This window comes from Phyllostomus discolor, chromosome 9, assembly GCF_004126475.2.
Source record: "Phyllostomus discolor isolate MPI-MPIP mPhyDis1 chromosome 9, mPhyDis1.pri.v3, whole genome shotgun sequence".
NCBI lineage: Eukaryota > Metazoa > Chordata > Mammalia > Chiroptera > Phyllostomidae > Phyllostomus > Phyllostomus discolor.
In genome coordinates, this window is record NC_040911.2 from 39,201,056 (window position 1) to 39,223,887 (window position 22,832).

At 37.8% G+C, this 22,832-nt stretch overlaps 1 protein-coding gene across 1 annotated transcript in view; it reads left to right on the plus strand.

Annotated features, from left to right (window-relative positions):
• ABHD3 (abhydrolase domain containing 3, phospholipase) overlaps positions 1–22,832 on the plus strand; it is a 39,431-nt gene that overhangs the window by 12,054 nt on the left and 4,545 nt on the right. Inside the window, exons 4-6 of the mRNA XM_036009223.1 lie at positions 3,744–3,780; positions 18,135–18,256; positions 21,761–21,934. Coding sequence (XP_035865116.1) covers positions 3,744–3,780; positions 18,135–18,256; positions 21,761–21,934 — 333 coding nt within the window. The remainder of the gene's footprint in view (positions 1–3,743; positions 3,781–18,134; positions 18,257–21,760; positions 21,935–22,832) is intronic.

The window sequence follows — 22,832 nt, forward strand, 5'->3', positions numbered from 1 at the left end:
GAGAGGTCAGTAAAATTCCTCCTCTACCAAGACATATCAGAGCTGTGATCTACTTTTCAAAGTTGCCTGAAGAAAAGTGCAAATATCCCAGTCTGCACTTTGGAAGAAAATCCCAGGTGTATAAGCTGCTTTTTCATGAGTTTGCAAATCATCGTTTCCCCCTCACAAGTTCTGTTCTCCTCTCAGTGGCAGTCACATGGTGATGATATCTTGCCCCAGAAGCCATTTTTATCCTTATGTAGTGTTTGCACTCTAAAAGTGGTTCTTTTCTGAATGACTGGAACTTCAAGGTTCAAGGTCACAATTAACTTTAGTCCCAGTTCCTGTGTAACTTAAGTGCTTATGCAAGTAAATGCAAGTGGCTAACTTAAATTTTGTTTATGTCTAGTCTGTTTTACCATTTTTTAAGCAAGAAGTGATTAAAGACTAACTGACTCTATGCTAATTTTTCTGCATGTTTTTGTTCTATATTTAAGATTGTTCTTTGACTAGTCAAGAGAATGTAATATTTCTAGCTTTTTCTCTATTAGGTTTCTGAGATTTTAAACATTTTTTTCTTTCAGTTGGGCCTAATAAAATTCTCTGTATGACCTTTCAGATGCCAGAAATAATTCCTTTGCAGAAACATACCTTGAATACCACACTGAAATCTAACCTCCCTGAGAAGAGAGTCAGATTTGTTGAATCTTTGTAAGGCAGTCAGGCACCAGTGCTTAGAACCCATGTATGATCAGCAGTACCCTGAAGGAAGGGAATTAGAACCTTAAATTGTCTTAATTGATTGGATAAGTAAACAGTAAAAAATAAAATGATTTTTTTTATTAGAGAGGGAAAGGGAGGGAGAAAGAGAAGGAGAAAAATATCAATGTGTGGTTGCCTCTCACATGGCCCCCACTGGGAACCTGGCCCAACCCAGGCATGTGCCCTGACTGGAAATCAAACTGGCACCCTTTGGTTCACAGCCCATGCTCAATCCACTGAGCTACACCAGCCAGGGCAAAATAAAATGAATTTTAATCCACATAAATATAATTAAATCAAAGAGAACCCATGCAGATGCAGGTCAGGATTTTATTTGAGGATAGCACAAAATACATATCTGGGGTTATGGTTGACTGAAAGTTCAATGAGAGTTAAATATTTTAAATGCAGAATGACTTGTTAAAGCTAGCCTGGCACAATAAATCATTGCCACTAACAGCTAACTGTTGTATACTTACCATGACCCAATACTGCTCTGAGCCCTTCCCTTGTGACCAGTGACCTAGGTGAGGCAAACAGGATTATGGAAAACACAGGAAGTGTTTCCTCCCCTAAGTAGCACAGTGGGAGCCCATCTTGCCAGCGCAGGTGCCAGGCTCCTCTCAGCTCCACCTGTGATAACATTTTCATCTCAAGTGAAATTCTAGTATCATTGTTTGCTGAGCCTTGATGGAACAAGAGCTATTTCTTAGTACAGAATAAATACTTATCAATGTTACATATAGAATAAGTAGAAGACTTTTTAATTTGAACCAAAAACAATTAAATTTGACTTGTATTTAGAATTGTTTTAGTAACATTTAGTGGAGCCCTATACATATGCATAGGAAGAAGTAAAAAGCAGAAGTTTCTGCTTTGGTAGGAAATTTAACATTACTTCAATATATAGTTTTATTTTTTAAACTCTATTTTATTGATTATCTATTTTCCCCCCTTTTTGTTTCTCCACCCTGTACCCTCCTCCCCACCTTAGTTCATGTCCATGGGTTATACATACAAGTTCTTTGGCTTTTCTCCATTTCCCATACTACTCTTAACCTCCTCCTGTCTATTTGTACCTACCATTTATACTGTCTTATTCCCTGTACCTTTTCCCCCCACTCTCCCCGCTCACCCTCCCACTGATAACCCTCCATGTGATCTCCATTCTGTGATTTCTGTTCTTGTTTCGTTGTTTGCTTAGTTTTGTTTTTATATTTGTTTTTGTTTAGGTTCCATTGTTAATTGCTGTGCATTTGTCATCATTTCACTGTTCACAGTTTTGGTCTTTTTCTTAGAGAACTCCCTTTAACATTTCATGTAATAAGGGCTTGGTGATGATGAACTCCTCTAGCTTGACCTTATCTGGGAAGCACTTTATCTGTCCTTCCATTCTAAATGATAGCTTTGCTGAATAGAGTAATCTTGGATGTAGGTCCTTACCTTTCATGACTTTGAATACTTCTTTTCAGCCCCTTCTTGCCTGCAAGATTTCTTTTGAGACATCAGCTGACAGTCTGATGGGAACTCCTTTGTAGATACCCCTCTCCTTTTCTCTTGCTGCTTTTAAGATTCTCTCCTCTTTCATCTTGGGTAATGGAGTTATGACATGCCTTGGTGTGTGCTTCCTTGGGTTCAACTTCTTTGGAACTCTCTGAGTTTCCTGGACTTCTTGGAAGTCTGTTATTTCCTTTGACAGATTGGGACAGTTCTCCGTCATTATTTGTTGAAATAAGTTTTCAATGTGTTGCTCTTCCTCTTCTCCTGCTGGAACCCCTATGATCAGGATGTTGGAACATTTAAAGTGTTTTCAGAGGTTCCTAAGGGTCTCCTCATTTTTTTGAATTCTTGTTTCTTCATTCTGTTCTGGTTGAATGTTTATTTCTTCCTCCTGGTCCAAATCACTGATTTGAGTCCCAGTTTCCTTCCCTTCACTATTGTTCCCTGTACGTTTTTCTTTATTTCACTTTGCATAGCTTTCACTTCTTCCTGTATTTCACGATCATACTTAACCATTTCTGTGGGCATCCTGATTACCAATGTTTTGAACTTTGCATGTGATAGATTGGCTCTCTCTTCATCACTTAGTTCTATTTTTGGAGCTTTGATCTGTTCTTTCATTTGGGCCATATTTTTTTCTTTCTGCATGCCTGTTACATTGTAAGGGGTGGAGCCTTAGGTGTTCGAAAGGGTGAGCAACCCTCTTTGCTGTGTTGTGGCACTCTATATGGGAGAGGGGTCCAAGAGTGAACAGTGCCACTTCTTGGCTCTCAGCTGGCTTTCAGTCACTTCCCCTGCTACCCAAAAGCAAATTGTGCCCTTGTGGGTTCCTGGGTGGGTGGGTTTGTGTATGTTCTAGGGCCCAGTGGGTCTCTCCAAGGAACTCTCCTGTGAGGCAGGGAGTTTCTCCTGCTGCTACAACCCCCACAGGTTTGTACAGTCAAAGGTTTGAGGCATTATTTTCCTGCTCTGGAACCCTGGGTTGCACAATCTGCCACACTCCCCAATTGTTCCTCCTGGTTTATCCGCACACAGATGTGGGAACACCTGGTCCTATAGCTGCCACCTTGCTGGGATTCCTCTCCACCCCAGCTGCTCTCTCTGCCTCTCCTATAAGTCTGGATGAATATTTCTTCTTTAACTCCTTGGTTGTTAGACTTCCATACAGTTTGATTATCTGGCAGTTCTGGTTATTTTTTGTTTTTAAGTTTGTTTGTTGACCTTCTTTTGGTTGTGTGAGAAGGCACAGTGTATGTACCTATACCTCCATCTTACCTGAAACTCCTCCAATATACAGTTTTCTGATTTGAACCCATATATGGAATTTAGAGAACTGGAAATGTATTTTCAGGCATTTAGATGAAATTGCCAAACATTCTCATGTCTTTGGAACAGATTTTTAAAAATCTTTGTACTCTAAAACAGTGCTAGTAAGATGATTTTGATAATATATGTGAGCTAGAATTATGTAAAAAATAACAAACATTTCTCTTGGTTTTTAGTGTGTGGTTTTTTAACAACAGAGGAATGGCAGGGAGAATCTCTTGGTAAGTAAATTTAAATTAATAACAGCTTAATTTTTAAAAGAATAATTTTTAGTTTTATAACTTTTGTACTTACTGTATTTAATATCAACAGGTATTTATCTACATCATTTTTAATGCAAATTATATTGTCTTAATAATTAAATAGTACAAAACCAATTAACTGGAACAGTGTTACTTTTTTTGACTTAAGAAATTTACTTTGTCCTAAAGTGGATCGACTGTGTTGCATGCCTATTTTGCCCATCAAAGTTACATAGAGAAAAATGTTTTTAAATTGGCTTCTCTTCCTAACCCCTAATTTTTTTTTATTGTGATGATGGAAGTTTTTGCATCTCCTAGAAAATCAACACTCTATCTGATGTTAAATTCGTAAGTGGAATAAAAATGTTACACTCACTGAAATATTTCTGAAAGCTTTTCAATTATTAGTCCCTCACCGCTTCAACAGGTCAAAGGCAATTCTCTCAGAATGAAGAAGAAACTTTTTGATCATTGATAGAGAATGTTATTAGACTATAAATAAGTTAGTCATGCTAAGATAAAAAATACAATCATGTTTCTAATGCTGGTACTTCATGAAAACACAGTGGAGGTGGGGGTTGAGGAGTGGGCAAGAGCTCTGTCTTTTCTACTTTAAAAGTAACTTAAGGCTTGGAGGAAATCGAGATCATGTTGATTTTAAAAGCTAACATTATAAAGTGTGTATGATCTTCATCAAGTGCCTCATAACAAATAGTTTGATGTGAAGGGTCCACTTCTTATTTTGCAGCCCTTCAGGATTCTTGTAGACAATGGTAGGTACACACCTCTAAAGGAAAGATTGAAATTTGCCACTAGTGACCTGGACCAAGCAAATTGTTTGTGAGCAGCTCTTGTCGGCTATGTATCTTTCTATATACTTCAAGAATACAAAGATAGGAAGACACGGTCTGAGGCTCTCAAGGAATTAACATGCTAAAGAGTAAACTCTATTAGGTCCCATAAAGTGAAGGACAACAATCTGTTCATTCAGCAAAAGCTATGTTGTATGGCCTATTAAATCAGGCACTGTACAAGTGGTAAAATGAGGAGTGTACATATTATTAGACATGACCCTTAGCAGCTTTAAATTAATTAACAGGAGGACAATCAGATACAGAAAAATATGCACAATACAGCACTAAGTATAACTGGGAAGATTTATTAAGGCCTCAGCGCATAAAGGGGAGGTCAGAGAACATTGTAGTGGAAGTAAATTTGAGTAGGATCTTGAAGGCTGTGGTACTGAAGCTGAAGAGGGTATAGAGAAGCCTTCTCAGCAAAAAGAACCAAGTATTAAAGTACATGGAGGAAAAATACAATAAAAATTTTTCTTTAAAAAGAGCATGGAATAGCAAGTACTAACTTGTGAGAGGATAATGATAATTTTATCTAATATTTATTGAGTCCTTGGAATGTATGTCTTTTCATACTTAGTGTTCAGCAAGAGAAACAACCCAATGATTAGCCACCATCATCCTAATTTCCAGAAGAGAAAAGGAGACACAAATATGTTAAATAAGTTGCCCTAGCCATGAAATTCAGAGCCAGGATTCAGACCCAGGTAGTCCAATTATGTGTGATTGTTCTTGACTGTTATGCTATACTCCCTCTTGTTATTCAGGAAGTGATGGGAATTGTTTTAAAAAGGGGGGTAGGACCAAATTTTGAAGAGTCATGTGTAGTATTCCCTGGATCCTAGTATTGAACCATAGACATTTTTTTAAATTTAGTTTTATTGCGGTATAATTGACATATGAAATAATTTGATCATGGTAATGTCTTAGAAGAGATCTTAAAGCAGTGTGTAGAAAGAGATAGAAGCCCTGGCTGGTGTGAGTCAGTGGACTGAGTGCCAGCCTGAGGACCAAAGGGTCACTGGTTCGATTCCTAGTCAGGGCACATACCTGGGGTTGTGGGCCAGGTCCTTAATAGAGGGTGTGTGAGAGGCAACCATACACTGATGTTTCTCTCCCTCTCTTTCTCCCTCCCTCCACCTCTCTCTAAAAATAAATAAAATAAAATATTTAGAAAAGAAAGAGATAGAGGGGTAGGGAGGCCTGAAGGCCAGTTAGAAAACAGTTTCTATAGACTTACTCAGAGCTTGAAATCAGATGTGGAGACTGGAGGGGAAAGAACAAAAATGAGAGGTATTCATGGGATAGAAAGATTAGTAATTATGGAGTGAGTCAACATTTCTAGCTTGGTGGACTGGTTAAAAGGCACGGGTAGTTGCTGAAATAGGGATCTAGCAGAATTTAGAGATTTTGGTTTGGTATAGTAAAAATAAATTCAGTTTAGATGTTTATGGTGCTTTTAGATCATCCAAGTGGAAATTTCTAGAAAACAGTTGGATATGCCAAATTGGCTCTCAGGAAGGGTTGTACAGGCTACAGAGAGAAACAGACTGTCAGTGTGCAGTTGGAATTAGAACTCACGAGTGACTGAGATCACTTAGGGACAGTATGTAGAGTCCGGGGAAAGGTCAGATAGTATCTTAGAACACCATGAGTAGGAATGAGGAAGCTTGATAAAGCTTCTACCCTCAGCATTTAAAGTTCACTGGAAATTAACTTTGAAAGATGACAGCAACCCAGTAAGTGTTTATCCATAAACTTTAACTGAATTTTTGAAAAATCTCCAAGAATAACTTTGAGTTCTTACGAAGGATAGTATAAATTTTAAAGAATTCAACTGAGTTCTAAAGAGGGGATAAGAGTAGTGTGGTCTCTGGATTCTCATACAGTGCACTAGGGTGAGTTATGATAAACTAGTACCCACAGCAAATATCTGTATCAAAGAGACTAATGTAATCTAACTTAAGAAAGAATAAGAATATAAAATGACTGAAGTGTACTATATTACATTTTTAGAAAAACTGCTTTGACTGAAATTTAAGGGAATTAATTATAATTTAATATATACTTCTTGTATCCTAATGGATCACATTATTGATTATTAGAGCTAGCTTGATATTAGGCCCCTTGATAACCCTTCTTCCTTCTGCCTTAGCGCTATGGAACAATTACTGTTTCAGAGTAGAGGAAACTCTATGTTAAGGTATACTTCACCTTGTTCCAGAAAGGATTCAATGTAGCGCAGACTCAGAGTAAGTAAGATTGTAGCTTAGGCATAAAAAATAACAAATTAAAAAAAGATGAAAATCAGCAAAGATCAAACAGGGAGGAAAACTGACTAACTGAAATGAACCCCAAAAGAGCTAGAAAAGGTAAAATGAAATTTAGAGTAAGCAGTTCTCCTAGAAGTAGAAGAAATGCAGAAGTAAAAGGTTTGCTGAAATATATTGGTGACATACTTAGAATTTATAGGGACTACTATGGCTCCTGCAAAGCAGAGTAAAGTAGAAATTTCCGTCACTATATTGTCCTCATTTCCAATTAGTCATTACAGCATTGTAGCAAAAGCCAAAAGCCTTGCTCACTAGGATGAGAAGCTAGCACATTGGTCCCCCTGGGGCTGATTAGCTGTAGGAGACAGTTCTTGTCTCAGTACACTTCTCAGATATTTCTGCAGGGTTCTTGGAGTCCTCCGAATAGGTGGTGTCTTTTTTGTTCTCTGAAGATTGATTTTCAAGGAAAGGGATCCAAAAAGTAATTCCCTATACTCCACGAACTGTCATGTTCTAGTTTACTTTAGGAATGATAATTTACAAAGAATTCAGCCAAAAGTGAGCTTATTGAAAGCCACATAGGGGGCCCCTTCCTTTTGGTTTAGGGTCATACAGACTCCTGTGTGCCTAGGCCAGCAAGAAAAGCCGCCTCCTAGCCACTTTGGAAAATAGCCTGGCAGCGAGAAGATACAAGATTTGTGGTCGGGGAGAGGAGGCTACAGCTGGATGACTATGTAGGTTGTATAAATGTCTAACCATTATGTTGTACATATGAAGCTAATATAATATTGAATTTCAACTATAATTGAAAATTTTTTAATTAAAAAAATAAAATAGTCTGGCAGTTACTCAAAAAGTTAAACATGGAGTTACTGTATTATCCACAAGTAGGTATATACCCTAGAGAAATGAAAATATATATTCATGTAATAACTTGTATACACATATTTATATGAGCATTATACATATTTATATAAACATTATTCATATTAATCAAAAGGTAGAGCCCTGGCTGGTGTAGCTTACTTGTTTGGAGTGTCATTCCTATAAACCAAAAGGTCACAGGTTTGGTCCCCAGTAGGGGCATATAAAGATACAACCAAACAATATTTCTCTCTCACATCAATGTTTTCTCCCCTCTCTCTCCTTCCCCTCCCCTGTCTCTAAAATCAATAAGCATGTCCTCAAGTGAGGATTAAAAAAAAAGTAGAAAGAACCCAGATGCTTATCAATGGATAAATGCTTAAATAAAAGGTGGCATGTCCATATCATGGAATATTATTCAGCATTAGAAAAGGAATGAAGTACTGATACATGCTACAACATGGATGAACCTGGAAAACATGCTAAAGGAAGCCAAGGAAAGAATGCAAGATCATATGATTCCACATATATGAAATGTTAAGAATAGGCAAATCTGTAGGCAGTGAGAAAAAGTAGATTAGTGGTTGCCTAAGGCTAGGGAAGGAGGGTAACTGTCATTGGTAGGAGTTTTCTTTTGGGGGTGATGAAAATGTTCTAAAACTGTAGTTGAGGTTGAACAACTCTGAAGATACCAAAAACCATGAATTGTACCTTTTAAATGGGTGAATTTTCTGGTATGTGAATCATGACTCATAAAGCTGTTTTTAGAAAAGCCTCCCTCAGGCATTTTCCAGTTACAGTAATAGCTGGTTCAGCAGGTAAGGGGGTGCCAGCACGGGACCAGACACTGGAACATATTTTAAAGCAGTGCTGCTTCAAGTGTGGTTTGTAGACCAAACTTCCACTTCTCAGCCTATCTGACTTACCAGTCCCTGACAACAGGAGGGGCTGCAGTTAGATATAAATGGAAACTTCATTCCAAGCACACTATTTTAGTGAGGGGAATTTTTTCTTTTTTCATAGCAATACTCGTCCTGGTGAGAGAAGCAGCATGCTTGCTTATGTTGTGAGACCAGCCCCTGATACCACATTGGACTGATACTTTGAGTAGCTCTGCTTCAGAGACCCTCTCATTCTTAAACCTCATTTTACAGAGAAGGAGAGTGGCAGGCTTGAGGTCGTAAAGTTGATGAGTGGTCTCAGGGCAGGAACTCAAAACTGACCAGTAGAATGTTTACCTTTTCAGCACTGGTTATAAGTCAAGTCAGGCTGAAAAATCTCAGGGTGGAAATAACAAAGGTTTTCAACTAGGTAGAAATAAGTAAATATTTTAGTGGTTAATTAAAGACTCAGATCTAGAGAAATCTGCTCTTGTTTTCCACTGAGCTGTTCAACCTTAGTTTTTTTCATGGAAGTTAATGGGAGAGCTGGGTGTAGAGCTCTTTTCTATCATGGGCCCTTTTTTCTGAAGGAGGCATTCAGAAGGGATTAAGGACTTCCCTCCCATCTTATGAAACCAGAGAAGTAAGGCATTTGTGCTGCCTGTTCACTACCAGAACCAATAAGCAGAGACAAGGATTGAATCTTTATGGGTGCTTTATTCAGGTGCAGGTGATCTGAGACGGGCTCTGTACCCTCAAAAACCGCGTTAACAGAGGGAGAAGGAAATGGTAGGCAGGTGGTTTGGGAAAAGGTTAATCAGATAAGAGTTGCAGTACTGCTGCAATTTTCCTAGGATTTCCTTATCTGCTGATCAACAATTCTTTATCTGCATCACTGAGTCATTGGGTTCCCGGGAGGGAACCCAATGGCTCAGATACCATCTCAATCAATCTTACCTCCTGAGCCACAAAGTTGAATTGCTTGTGGCCACATAGGTCATGCATTCTGGTCCTGGAATAACAGCTTTCCACATGCATTAATCACTTAAGCTCTACACCTAAAACTGAAGAATCTTGAGTTCCCCTCTCACTTATGGTCTGAGGGAGGGGAGTGCATAGGACAGGGCCAGCCAGGGCACAATTCAGTGTCACACTAGTACCTTCTAGCATTCTCTTTCCTACAATGAAAACTTCCTACTAAACACAATTGTATCCCATCCAAGTCTGTCCTTTTTCTAAATGCTCCCAGAATAACCTCTCCCTCTTCCCTCCACTCCATCAGAAAAACCCGGGAAGGTGGAGTTCAGTCAGATGTGGGTTAAAATGCATTGACTCCTTTAGAATTTTTATCCTCACATTGACTAGATCCAGTAATATCAACCATTGTGGTGGTGAGTACATGAAGGATTTTACAATTCCCTATATTTAAATAATTTTCAAATACAAGAAAAGAATGGTAAATAATTAAAGGATTTAGGAGAGAAAAAATACTTTAATAGCTAGTACTAGCTATTTAATCCTTTAATGCTTTAATGCCACTTATTGAATGCTTAATACAACGTGCCAGGTGATCCTGTAAGTGTGAGATATTTGACAGTACATCGGGTCCTCCAATAACATCATTTCATTCAATGCCATTTTGTTATAATGTACATGAGATGCCATAGCACTTTGTCTTGTGTATATTAATTAGCCTGTGGTAAAATTGGTTGCATTATATGTCCTTTTGCTTTAAGTTGCAGAACCTATTGACATTGTTAGTTGAGGACTTGCTGTATTTCCCCATGCACTGCAAAGAATCCCTGTGGAACTACATTCCCCTCTTTCCAAGTCTCTACATGTCAGGTAGCTGAGGTGGCCGAGAAAGGTCCAGGAGCCAAAAAGGTCCAATTAAGGGCTTTATTCAGGGCAAGATATTGTGATCAGGGAGGCTGAGTCTGAGCAGACTGCAGCAGAAAGGGAAAGGGGAGAAGGGTTGTTAAGGGTGTGCAGCAGAAGACCCCTGGAGAGGGTAGGTTACCCTTCTGACCTGCCCGAGGTGTCCTGGGTATAGGTGTTTGCAAGACAATATCCTCTGATCAGGGATGGCTGATTCTGCAACAGAAAGTCTAGGAGATTTATGGGCTTTGCCTCTGGGGAACGCTAAAGGGAGAGGGGAAGGGCAGTGAGGATTCAACCTGTTTCCAATAGGGTGCTTGCAAGCTATGTCTCAATCTCGCCTGGTAATAGGAAATCTCGAGGTCAGGTATTTAGCTAGGGACACATACCTTCTTGTTCCAGCGTAGGTGGTGGCTTAGGTCCTCCATGACCCAGGATATTCTAACACTGTATAGATTTTAGCATTTATCATTGCAGGCCTCCTCCTCTCTTTGGCTCACCTCTCACCCTGTTTCTTTATTCTCTTCAAGCCCTTGGTTCTCAACCCTGGCTTCACATTAGAATCCTCTGGGAAGCTTAAAAAAACACTGATCCCTGGGTTCCCTCCCCAGAAATTTTGACTCATTTGGTCTAGGGCAGCAGTGAGTCAAGGTGTCTATAATTTGTCTTAACAGTCTCCAGTGAGTCTAATATACAGGCAGAGCTAAAAACCAAGATGGTGGGTAGTTCTAGATGTGGCAGCTTTCCTTAGAACCCTGGTCCTGGTGTGCAACCTCTGGACCCAAATCCAGCCAGAGCAGAACATGAGATTTGCTTCTTAGGAGCATGTACCAAGGATAACTCCTCTATTTTTGGTTGACCTGCTCTAAGCCACTAACACAGCTGTGCTTCTTTACTGCTATAACTGTGCAGCATAAGCATGTTCTGTGACCATGTCAGACACTGGTGGGAACATGGCACAAAGGCTGTCTTAGCATCAGAGTCACCATGACGTCTCCTGGAGTCCTTTGCTTTGTTGCTAGTTATTTTAAGAAATTATTAAAATCTCAGGCAAATTTTGATACTTGGTCATTTTATATGTCTATCAATGACTAGGTGAAGTGGTTATTCATTAAAGTCCTGATTTTTAATATACATGCATACTTTTATTTTCTATTACTCCTTATTTAACAAACTCATCTTCCAAAAATAAAATCAATTTTCCTAAGGACCATTTGGGTAAATCACTAAGTACAGAACCAGGGGTGGGTAGAAAAAAACAAAAAAACAACAACAACAAAAACACATTGTAAATATCAGTTAACCAGCATCATTAGTCCTATTGTAAAAGGATTTGTCCTTTTTTTTCTTTTTTTTTCCTGAGTTTATCTAAGCAACAGCTTATCACATAGATTACAGATCTTTAAATACTTAAGGGAGGAAAACTGTAAAACGAAATATCATAAACACCTGGTGATTATTAGACATTATGATGACATAAATGTGTATTTTAAATGATTTTTTAAAAATTTAAGTGTGTTTTAAGTTGTCATTTTACTGGACATAAGACTAAAGTCCTAGCTGGCCTGGTTCAATATTGAATATGTGGCAACCCCCTCATTGAGAGACGAATCCTGGGTTATGACTTCCACAGATTAGCAAATGAATCTCCTCCCAGAACAGCTAGGGACAGTCAGGCTACCTGATTAATAGGATGAATTTAAATTTCTTTCTACACCACAAAAAAGTTTTGGTGAAATTTGCATTGTTAAACAAATGACTTCTAAATCAGGACAAGAAAATTCTCTTTCAAGCTGCAGAGCCAAGCAAGCAGCACTGTTCCCTCTTGGACCCTCCCCCACATATAGCGCCACAATACAGCAAAGTGGGTTGCACTGCCCTAGTGAATACCTAAGACTCCACCCATTACAATGTAACAGGTATGTGGAAAGAGAAAAAAATATGGCCCAAAAGGGAGCAGATCAAAGCTCCAAAAATAGAACTAAGCAATGAAGAGATAGCCAACATATCAGATATAGAGTTCAAAACATGGTAATCAGGATGCTCACAGAAATGGTTGAGGATAGCCATGAAATACAGGAAGAAGTGAAGGCTATGCAAAGTGAAATAAAGGAAAAATATACATGGAACCAACAGTGAAGGGAAGGAAACTGGAACTCGAATCATGATTTGGACCAAGAGGAAGAAATAAACATTCAACCAGAACTCAATGAAGAAACAAGAATTTAAAAAAAAAAAATGAGGGAGACACTTAGGATCCTCAAGGACAGTTTTTAAACATTCCAACATCCGGATCATAGGGGTGCCAGAAGGAGAAAAGGAAGAGCAAGAAATGGAAAATTTATTTGGAAACATAATGAAGGTGAACTTCTCCAATTCTATCAAAGGAAATAGTCTTCCAGGAAGTCCAGGAAGCTCAGAGAGTCCCAAAGAAGTTGGGCCCAAGGAAGCACACACCAAAGCACATCATAATTACATTACTCAAGATGAAGAGGAAAGAATCTTAAAAGCAGCAAGAGAAAAGGAGACAGCTACTTACAAAGGAGTGCCCATAAAGGTATCAGCCAATTTTTCAAAAGAAACCTTACAGACAAGGAGGGGCTGAAAAAACTATTCCAAGTCATGGAAGGCAAGGACCTATATCCAAGATTACCTTGTCCAACAAAGCTATCATTTAGAATAGAAGGGCAGATAAAGTGCTTCCCAGATAAGGTCAAGTTAAAGGAGTTCATCATCACCAAGCCCTTATTATATGAAATGTTAAAAGGACTTATCTAAGAAAAAGAAGATGATCAAAATATGAACAGGGAAAATGACAACAAACAATTATCAACAACTAAACCTAAACAAAACAAAAACAAAAACAAACTAAGCAAACTAGAACAAGAACAGAATCACAAAAAATGGAGACCATATGGAGGGATATCCGAGGGGAGGGACAGGGGGCTGGTGAATGGGAGAAAAGGTACAGGAATAAGAAGTATAAATGGTAGGTACAAAATAGACAGGGGGAGGTTAAAATAGTAAATGAAATGGAGAAGCCAAAGAACTTGTATGTATAACCCATGGACATGAACTAAGAATGGGGAATGCTGGGGTGGGGGGGCAGTGCAAGGTGGAGGGGAATAGAAGGGAGAAAAAAAATGGGTCAACTGTAATGTCATAAGTAATAAGATATGTTTTTTTAAAAAACAAAATTCTCTTTTGGTTTAGGGAGAAATCATCTTGTCTATTTTTTGGAAGTTGATTAAAAGGATAAATTAGATATTATCCATAGATAAATATAAAATATATGCTTTATTTTTTTCCATCTATTATGCATGAATAATTAAGAATTTATTTTATTTCTTTATTCCCTTCAACAAAATACTGTTTTTCTCTCTGATCATAGTTGCAGTTGAAAAATTTGAATAATCTTGGTTTGTAATTATGTCAAATTATTCTGTCTAACTTATAAAATATTTATGCCCAAATATCTGCTGGAAGGTTAGCTATCATTTAGATTTTCTATATTTTTCCAGATTTTCCATTTTCACCCCTCTCTAAAAGTAGTTTTCACCACCCAGCTGAATCCTGCCAAGTCTCTCTTTATCCTATTCCTGATTAGGTCTGACTCTGGAAACGTGGAAAAAGATAGGAATTGCTGCAATAAGATAGTGGCTTGTTGCATTAGTAGCCCTAGCAACTGAGAATTAACTAACACTTTTTTGCCTAAAAATCTACTAGTTTGATTTTCATACCTGAAGACAATTTCTCTCAGGTCTACCAATTCAATGTATTGCCTCCTTACATATCTTTGCTACACATCCTGGATGAATCCTTTCTTCAATGAGACTCAAGTCCTGTGAAGAAAGAAGGGATATGATGTGCCCTGTCGGAGCCCATCAAGGAGCAAGAAGTTGTATGATATAACCACATAGTTTTGCATATCAAAAGTTAGTGATCAGGTCTTTTCATTTTCAGTTCATGTGTTTTAGTTCTATTTGACAAGTATTTATTAACTGTCAGAGATAGAGGAGCAGTAATAGAGAGAGGCTCACATATGATAAGGCAAGGAACAGGCTGACCAGGACAATTAGGGGCAGAACTGGAAAAACCTGTGAGGTCTTGGAGACCTAGATCCAAGTCTTACCTTTTGCCTGGCATTTATTCAAAATATGATTTCGATAGTCAGAGTTGACAGTGAAGAATACTTCAAGGAGATTAAGAACTCTAAAGTCAGAAGAACAGCACTGTCCCATTGACTTGAATTCATACATATAGAGAAATAGTAAAATACAGAGGTGCAAAGATTGCTTGGCATATGGTTGAAGGCTTTGAACACTTGACAGAAGAATCTGCCCTTAATTCAGTTGGTAGTGGAAAGGTAACAAAGAATATTAAGCAGAAATACTGTTGTAATTAATGTTGGAAGTGTTCTTTAGAAAGATTAATCTGACACCACTGTCAGATTAAGGAGGTGCAATTTGAGATGGTTATCAGCAAAGGCTAGGAGTTAACCAGTTATGAGGTTATTGCGGCAGTCCAGGTGAGAGAGAAAAAAGCCTGGTAAAGCCAGGTAACAAACACAGTTGGCACCATACTCTTGCCACCCTGTTACCTCCTGGCACTTACCATACTTATGCATGCCTACTTATTGCTTCCAACGGCAAGCACTCATATCACTTTGACTGGGGCCTTCTCTACCTACTGGAGCCTTCTGAACCTGTGCTTAGGGCAGATCAGAAGGGCCAAGGAGTTAACTTCCTCCAGGAACAGCCTTCAAGAAATGGCTGAAGGGAGCTGCTACTTGGTTGGGATAATTTTGAACCATATTCAACACAGCCTGCCAAAGTGCCCCAAGAGGATCGAGTCCCAGTTGCCCACAGCCACATACTGCTTGGTAACATATTCTTTATTGACCTGCCACCCCTCCTGACTCACTTCATCACCCCCTTACCTCATTTGGTATCACCTTCCAAATGAGCTGCTTACACTCACATCCTATACCAAAGGCCACTCTGAGAGAATCTAATATGCAAACCTTTACTAGAGTTGAAAGAAGGGGTCTCCTATGTTTGCTGCAAGAGATACTGAGAAGAAAGAAGCCAGAGGACTTGACAGTTTATCAGCTATGAGGGTCAGGGAAAGGGAGAGGACAATGCCACCTACAGTTTTAACTAGGAGAATACAGGAATCACTTATAGAAAAATGGGAAGTTAGGAGAAGCATTGAGTCTTTGTGAAGAGAAAAAGGTTTACTTTTGAGCATTTTGAGTTTAAAGTACTGAAACAACATTACAGTGAAGTTAACTGCTAGAACTTGGAAATTTGGATCTGGAGTTTGGAATAAAGAAAAGAGAGTGAAGATTTCAGTTTAGTCATTGCATGGAGGTGGCTTGATGGTAGGTAAGACCTTCAGAAATTGGGTATTAACCAGAGAAGCAGATGCAGGCCTAAGACACAACTTTTGGAAATGATTAACCATGTTCAGGGTTGTGTGAATAATGACAGGAACTGGGCAGGAAATAGAAAGCCAGCAGCATGAGGAAAGCAGGACAGTGCCATCAGGGAAGTCGAGGCAGCAGCGGGCAGGAAGTGGATCATGCTGGAAAGGCTTTGGGTTTGCTGAGTTTCAGCACCCTGGCAACTTCTGCCAATACCACTATTATCAGTTTTAGTCTCACTGTAATCCATTTGGAGGAAAACATTTAGGGAAAAATAAGTTCCTGTATCTGAGGGTTCTAGATATTAATTTGTTTACTAAGCACCTCATGAAATTCCAGTGCTTTGTAAAAATGTTTATTTTTTACAAGCATATAACCCAAGCTCTGCTGCTTTGTGGCATTTGGCAAATTACTTAATCGTGCTGAGCCTCAATTTTATTGTGTGTAAATAAGGAATCAGGTGCTGTCTATGGTCCTTCCTGGCACTAAGATTTTCTGATTCTAATAATTTTTCACAGACCATTTTTCTTGTACCCTAACTCTGTGTGGTTGTGTGTATGTATGTGTATGTGTGTACATACATGGGCATACATACTTTGCTTAAAACCTGCATAACAAGAGTATACTCTGGTGACTTGTTCATAAATAATTCAGAAATTTTAAAGCTATTCAGTGTGAAGAGAATTCACATAAAATAAAAATGCCAAGTAAGAATGATATTTTCATGAAAATTCTTGTGACAAATTCTGCAGTCACTCTGAATGAGCATAGTAGTAGATATTGTTCTATTTAGACTTTGCACTGAATTTGTACCACTCAAATACATTTAATCACAAGGTATTTTTTAAGTATCTCAGCTTAGTCAGCTGTTCAGGTGTTACAGGAGTTATTTAAACTCTTTAAACTCAGCTTCCTGTTTATAAAATAAATGTGATAATAGGATCTCCCTTACAGTTTTGTGGACACAAATTTAGTATCCAATAAATGTTATCCATTGTAAATGCTGTCAGGTTAACATTTATCTTTTGGAGAGCTCCATACTTGCAGATCTCAAAAAGATGACAGTAGGCAATAGGTAGTGTTTTGGTCTTAAGTTTAATTGGAAGGATCACTGAAAATTGTAATTTTCTTAGACTCCTCGTTACTGATTGAATGGTGGGTGATACACCTTCACATTGTGGTCATGGTTTATGGTGATCGTGATTTACTGGAATACTGCCACTGGGGTGGTGCAGATAAATGGTTTCAGTATTTGTATTAGAGTAAAGCCAGAGTCCTCTTCTTGTTATTAAATTTAATTTCACATAAACTTTATTCATACACACATTTGCACATATTCTACAAACAAGATTGCCCTCTCCTCCCACATCTCAAATAATGCATCTGTGAAGCTTTTCTGCTAGAAACAGAGTCTTTGTTGATGAAGTTGAGGACATGAAAACCATTTGTTTAAATGCATTATGTATTGAAGTATAATCAGCTTTACATATTTTAACATTTTAAGTGTCTGTTTCAGTGTGGTGCATCTGGGGCTATGTGTACATATTATTGTAAAAGAATATATTTAATTAATAGATCAGACTGGATATTGCCTTATCTAGACTGAAGGCAGTGCCAGGAAACCACATTCCTTCACTGGTAGATAGCACTCACAATAGAAAAGACAGTTCTCCAGTTAGAAATGAGCTGCAAATTAAAAACTTTTGTGGCATTATTAGAAAGCCTTTTCTGTTTGCTTGCTTTTTTTTAAAAAATAAAGAATTACTCTGTCAGGCATAGGGGTTGTTTTTCTATTTAAAAAAGTGTAATTTTCCACATTTTCTTCCTAAATTGACTCCGTTCTTGTTTGGTCAGAAGCACATCTAAGTAGGGTACTGTGTATCTGTTTCATTAAGGTATTTGTATTGGTCTTGCCCATTTCAGTTAAGCCTTCCTTGCACAGTGTGAGTCTTTTTGTTAGTGCCAACTTCACTAGCATTGACTTTAAATAACATATGTGCACTGCAAGACAGGGAAATCATAAATTTTTATTATTCATAGTATGTGCAAAGGTTATTTTCCCATATTTATGACTTCTTGCTCTTTTCAATATTTCTGCATTATACAAATCATGAGCCTCACAATTTTAAATCTTGTACTTTACCTGTCACTGCTTACAGACACCAAGGACTTACTGTTGCGCTAACACGGAAGATTTGGAGACAGTTATTAACCACATACACAGTCTGTACCCTTCGGCTCCTTTCCTGGCAGCAGGGGTTTCAATGGGAGGGTAAGGTTTTTCCTTTCTAAAATGTCTTAGGTAAGTGCTCTTACTGACTGCTACACGGACACTTTAAAAAAAAATGTTTGGTTGTTTTAATCATATTCTACCACATGAGACTGAATGAATGAAGGACTTAATTCAGGTGAATTTTAATATTTTCCTTGCCTTCTGGTCTCTGCAGTGCAAAGGACACAAGTATCTCCTTGGAGTATTGGGTATTTTATGAGCATGAAGGCTTGTCTGAACCCCATGAAGTTGATTTCCATTACTCGGTAGCTTCCATGTTAACCTTCAGATTCCCTGATGTACTCCCCACTGGCCCTGTACCTGTGTTCTCCTGGACCACCCAGGAAGCTGAATTTGTAGCATGACTTTTATGACTCCAATCAGAGAAGTAATCACTTATTGCTCTCTCCAACTGAAGAGGCCTTAAAAAATTTTTTTTCTGGTGGTGTTTTGTTTGTTGGTTGGTTTGGTTTGGTTGTTGGGCAGATGGACCTACCCTGCAATGCTCTCCTAAAAACTGTAAAATTTTGTTAGCTCCCTAGCCCAGCTGATATTTTAATGACATGAATATTATTGTAAGTTGTGCTGCTTACAATTACATTAGGGCTTTTTTTTGGAACTCTTATGCAATGTATATATAGGTTCATCTCTACTAGTAGTGTTTATATTTTTTGTCCTAGTGATACTTAATAAAATCCAAAGTTTTTTATCTGGAATTTTAGATTCCCTATACCATTGTCCAAGAATATTCTTTAAAATCAACACATGAGATATAAAATATTTTTTCTTAATTTGATAATTGAATTAACTGTCAATTTTCAGATAATCTTAAGAGCATATTTAGTTGAAAATGAATAGCTTTTACAAATGATGGACTCTAAAAAATAGGCTTTAACCACCTTCTTAGATTCTGATAAACATAAACTAAGAAGAAAAGAATACGTTTCTTACATTAGCATGGAAGGTCTGACTTGACCTACTAAAGGGAGAAATCTGAATCAATGCAGAAAGCCTAGGCGGAATCTCTGAATGGTGCTTAATGGACAGAATTTTGCTTTTGTTTCCTTTGTCCCATAATGTGAACCTAAAAGGAGAGGGTGCCAGCTGAACTTTTTTCCTTTAATCTTATAAATTCTTGACTTTTTAAAGGCCAGACCTTACATAAAGGCCCAGATTCTCTATTCAGAAGCTCCTGGGAAATGCCTATTCATGTCACATTGAATCCTCGGTGCCCAAAGGCAGAACTTGACCATTAGCCTTTGCAGCTGGTTGAATATTAATGTCTTGTAAATTGTTCGAAGGAAGCACCCTTTCTAGTTGCCTAGCACTGAGACACGTTCCCAAGTCAGTTTACCACTTGGGGATGTGTTTTATACAGCATGACACAGTTTTTCTTTTGGAGTGCAACAGACAAAAGCATCTATCCAAAATCCTTATGTCCAGTGCCCACCCTCCCCAACCCCCAGACTTGGGTAACCCTCAAGCCTGTGATACCGGGAGTCAAGTAGGAGCTTTGAACCAGAACTGAGTCTAACCAAGGAGCTAAGGCTGCTGTAGAACCAGATTGATTCTAGTCTCTCAGTGAATTGGTAAATTCGCAGTAAGTAACTCTAAAACTTTCAAAAAACAAACATTCAATATAATTATCATACCTGAGCAAAACTAACAGTAATTCCTAAATATTATCAAATATTTAGTCAGTGTCACATTTCCCCAGTTGTCAGTTGGTTGGTTGCCTGATTTGTTGAGTTTGTGTCGGGAGCCAGATAAAATCCATACATTGGGACTGATATGCCTGTTAAGTCTCTTAATCAATGGATTCTATATCTATCTCACTCTCTCCCTCTTTGTAACTTTTTGGGGGGATGAAAAAATGGAGTCCTTCTTCTGTTTAATAAAATGATGCTTTTGGGGGTAACATCTTGACATTATTTTGCTTCTGAGTAATAACCAAGAAGTTCTCTAGCCACCTACTTGGCCATAGCTACTCCTGGTACTAGTTGTGATGGCTTTCCTTCTGCCCTTTCCAATTTGCCCATTATTCAGCCTCCCAGAAATCTCTGACCTTCAGCCAAAGAATAGGGCCACCAAAACTAGGATCAGAGAATGAACCCTTTGTAGAAGCATAAGCATTAACCCTTTAAATGGCTTAGTGAAGCACATACTGTATACAAAGAGTCATTATAGTTTCCTAAAACTATAGTGAAATCTCCATTTTTTAAATCTAAAACCTCATCACATCCACTCAGTAAGCCATTTGGGTTGGAAAAAATGAATGAGAATTTTTACCCATTTCTTGCATTTCAGAACCTAGGCAATTGGAGAAATAAAGAATGAAAAATACTAGAATGAGAAGCAGAATTCAGGACATCATCATTTCTCTTAGATAGCAATATTAAACTTAGATTTCTAACATTGGTATTATGTTAAACTCCATACTTATCTCTTTAACCAAAATAAGTTAGAACAGGGTAGAATCTGGAAAATTGATAGAACAAAGAGGAAACTATGTGATAGGAAGTAAGGATAAATAATAGGAAGGAGAAAACTAGTTACTTTATGGGCCAATTGCTCTGCCTTGACTCAGAAAATCGAACTGGACTAGGGAGGCCTTTAGAGACTTTCTATCTGGTACAAGTATGCAGAGGCAATCAGACTGGCCACCCAGAACGATTCTTCAAAATCTTTGACAGTGAGACCCAGACATCTATAATAGTTTTAAAACTTCCCAGGTGATTCCAACATGCAGCCACATTTGAATGCCTCCCCTTCTGTGCGTTTTCATCTGTGCCAAAGGTTGAAAAGCCACAGCATGCAGGCCAAATCTGACCATCTGTCTGTTTTTGTGCAGTCCAAGATCTAATAGTGGTTATTATATTTTTAAATAATTGAAAAAATAAAAGAATAATAATATTCCATGACATGAAAGTTATATGAAATTGGAATTTCAATGTAGGTATAAATTGTTTTATTGGGCCATGGCCATGGCCATTTATTTATGTATTGGCTGTGGATGGCTGTTTTTGCAATTGCAGACTTAAGTGGTTGCAGCAGAGATTATATGCCCTACCACCCCAGCCCAAAACATTTACTCTGTAGTCTTTTTAGAAAAACTTTGCCTGAAACACTCCTCACGTACTAAATTAAATATTCAACTAAGGCTGACATGCAGGGATTTGCAAAATTTTGTGTGTGTTTTTTTTTTTGGAAAACAAAACACTCGTACAGTGGAGTTTTCATATTTTACTTTATAGAAGGATGTATATATAAGCAATCACTGTATGCTTTGTCCCACTCACAATACAGTCATTGCCAGAGAAACAAGTATATGACTGAATGTCAGAAGAGAATGAAGATACTTGGATGCTTTCCCGAGATAAAGTACTTTAAACACTGGTTTATGTTTTTCTTCTCCATAGTTTGTAAAGTCTATAGTTAGAAAATGGGATGTCTTGAGAGAAATAACAAATTCATCACTGAGTTTCCTGTTTCTCCTCATTTTAGAATGCTGCTTCTAAATTACCTGGGAAAAATGGGGCAAAAAACTCCTTTGAAAGCAGCTGCAACATTTTCAGTTGGTTGGAATATTTTTGCTTGCTCGGAGTCATTGGAGAAACCACTGAACTGGCTGCTTTTTAATTATTATTTGACAACTTGCCTCCAGTCTTCAGTTAATAAGTGAGTCATCTCTAAAACCTACTATCTCCAAAATTTGGGGATTACAAGCCCCAACTATAAAATGTTTTAAAGCATAGCACTGTTAATATATGTATATTTATGTTATATTACATGCATTACTACTCCACTACTACTCCACTACTACTCCATTACTACTCCTCTACTCCAAATATTCTTTATATTAGAAATGTATACAAAAGTAAAAGGATTTGGAGTATAAACTGGAAATATAGATGAAAGTTCTAATGTTTTCTTTCTGTGCCCCAGTGGATTCCCTGTCCCTGTATAGCCCCTATGGTAGGGGCTCCCACTGTGAAGACCATTGTTCTGCCACTGCTCTAAACTATTCTAAAAGACTAAAAACATTGGTATCGAGTGTGTTGAGTAACAGTATGTGCTGACAATATTTAAGGAGCCATGTTACTTCAGTATGTTTTAGAGGCTTAGAAGAATTCAGTTCACTTGGATATTCTCAGTCCCCCAAGTTCTTAACATTATCAAAAGAACATCTTTGCATTAGTTTTTCTGGAACTGTCTGTGCATTTTATAACAGTTAAACAGTATGGTAGCAAAAAAACATACTGTTTCTGTAAATGGAATATGTTTCCATTTATTTTTTGATGACTCTCACCACACATATTTAAGTTAATGATAAATTTAAATATAAACTCTAAATAAAATCAGTTAATTTGTGCATGACTTATTAAAAACCATAGTTACTCAAAAGTTGACATTAAGCATTGTATTAAATTTAACCTTTTTTTTTAAACTACAGATGCTGATTATAAAATATTGCTATAATACTAAAGAATTATTAATTACTGTTGATCACCAGAATGGGAGATGGTAGCAAGGAAAGTGAACGGAATGATTTAAGTTAAGATATGGGTTACACAAT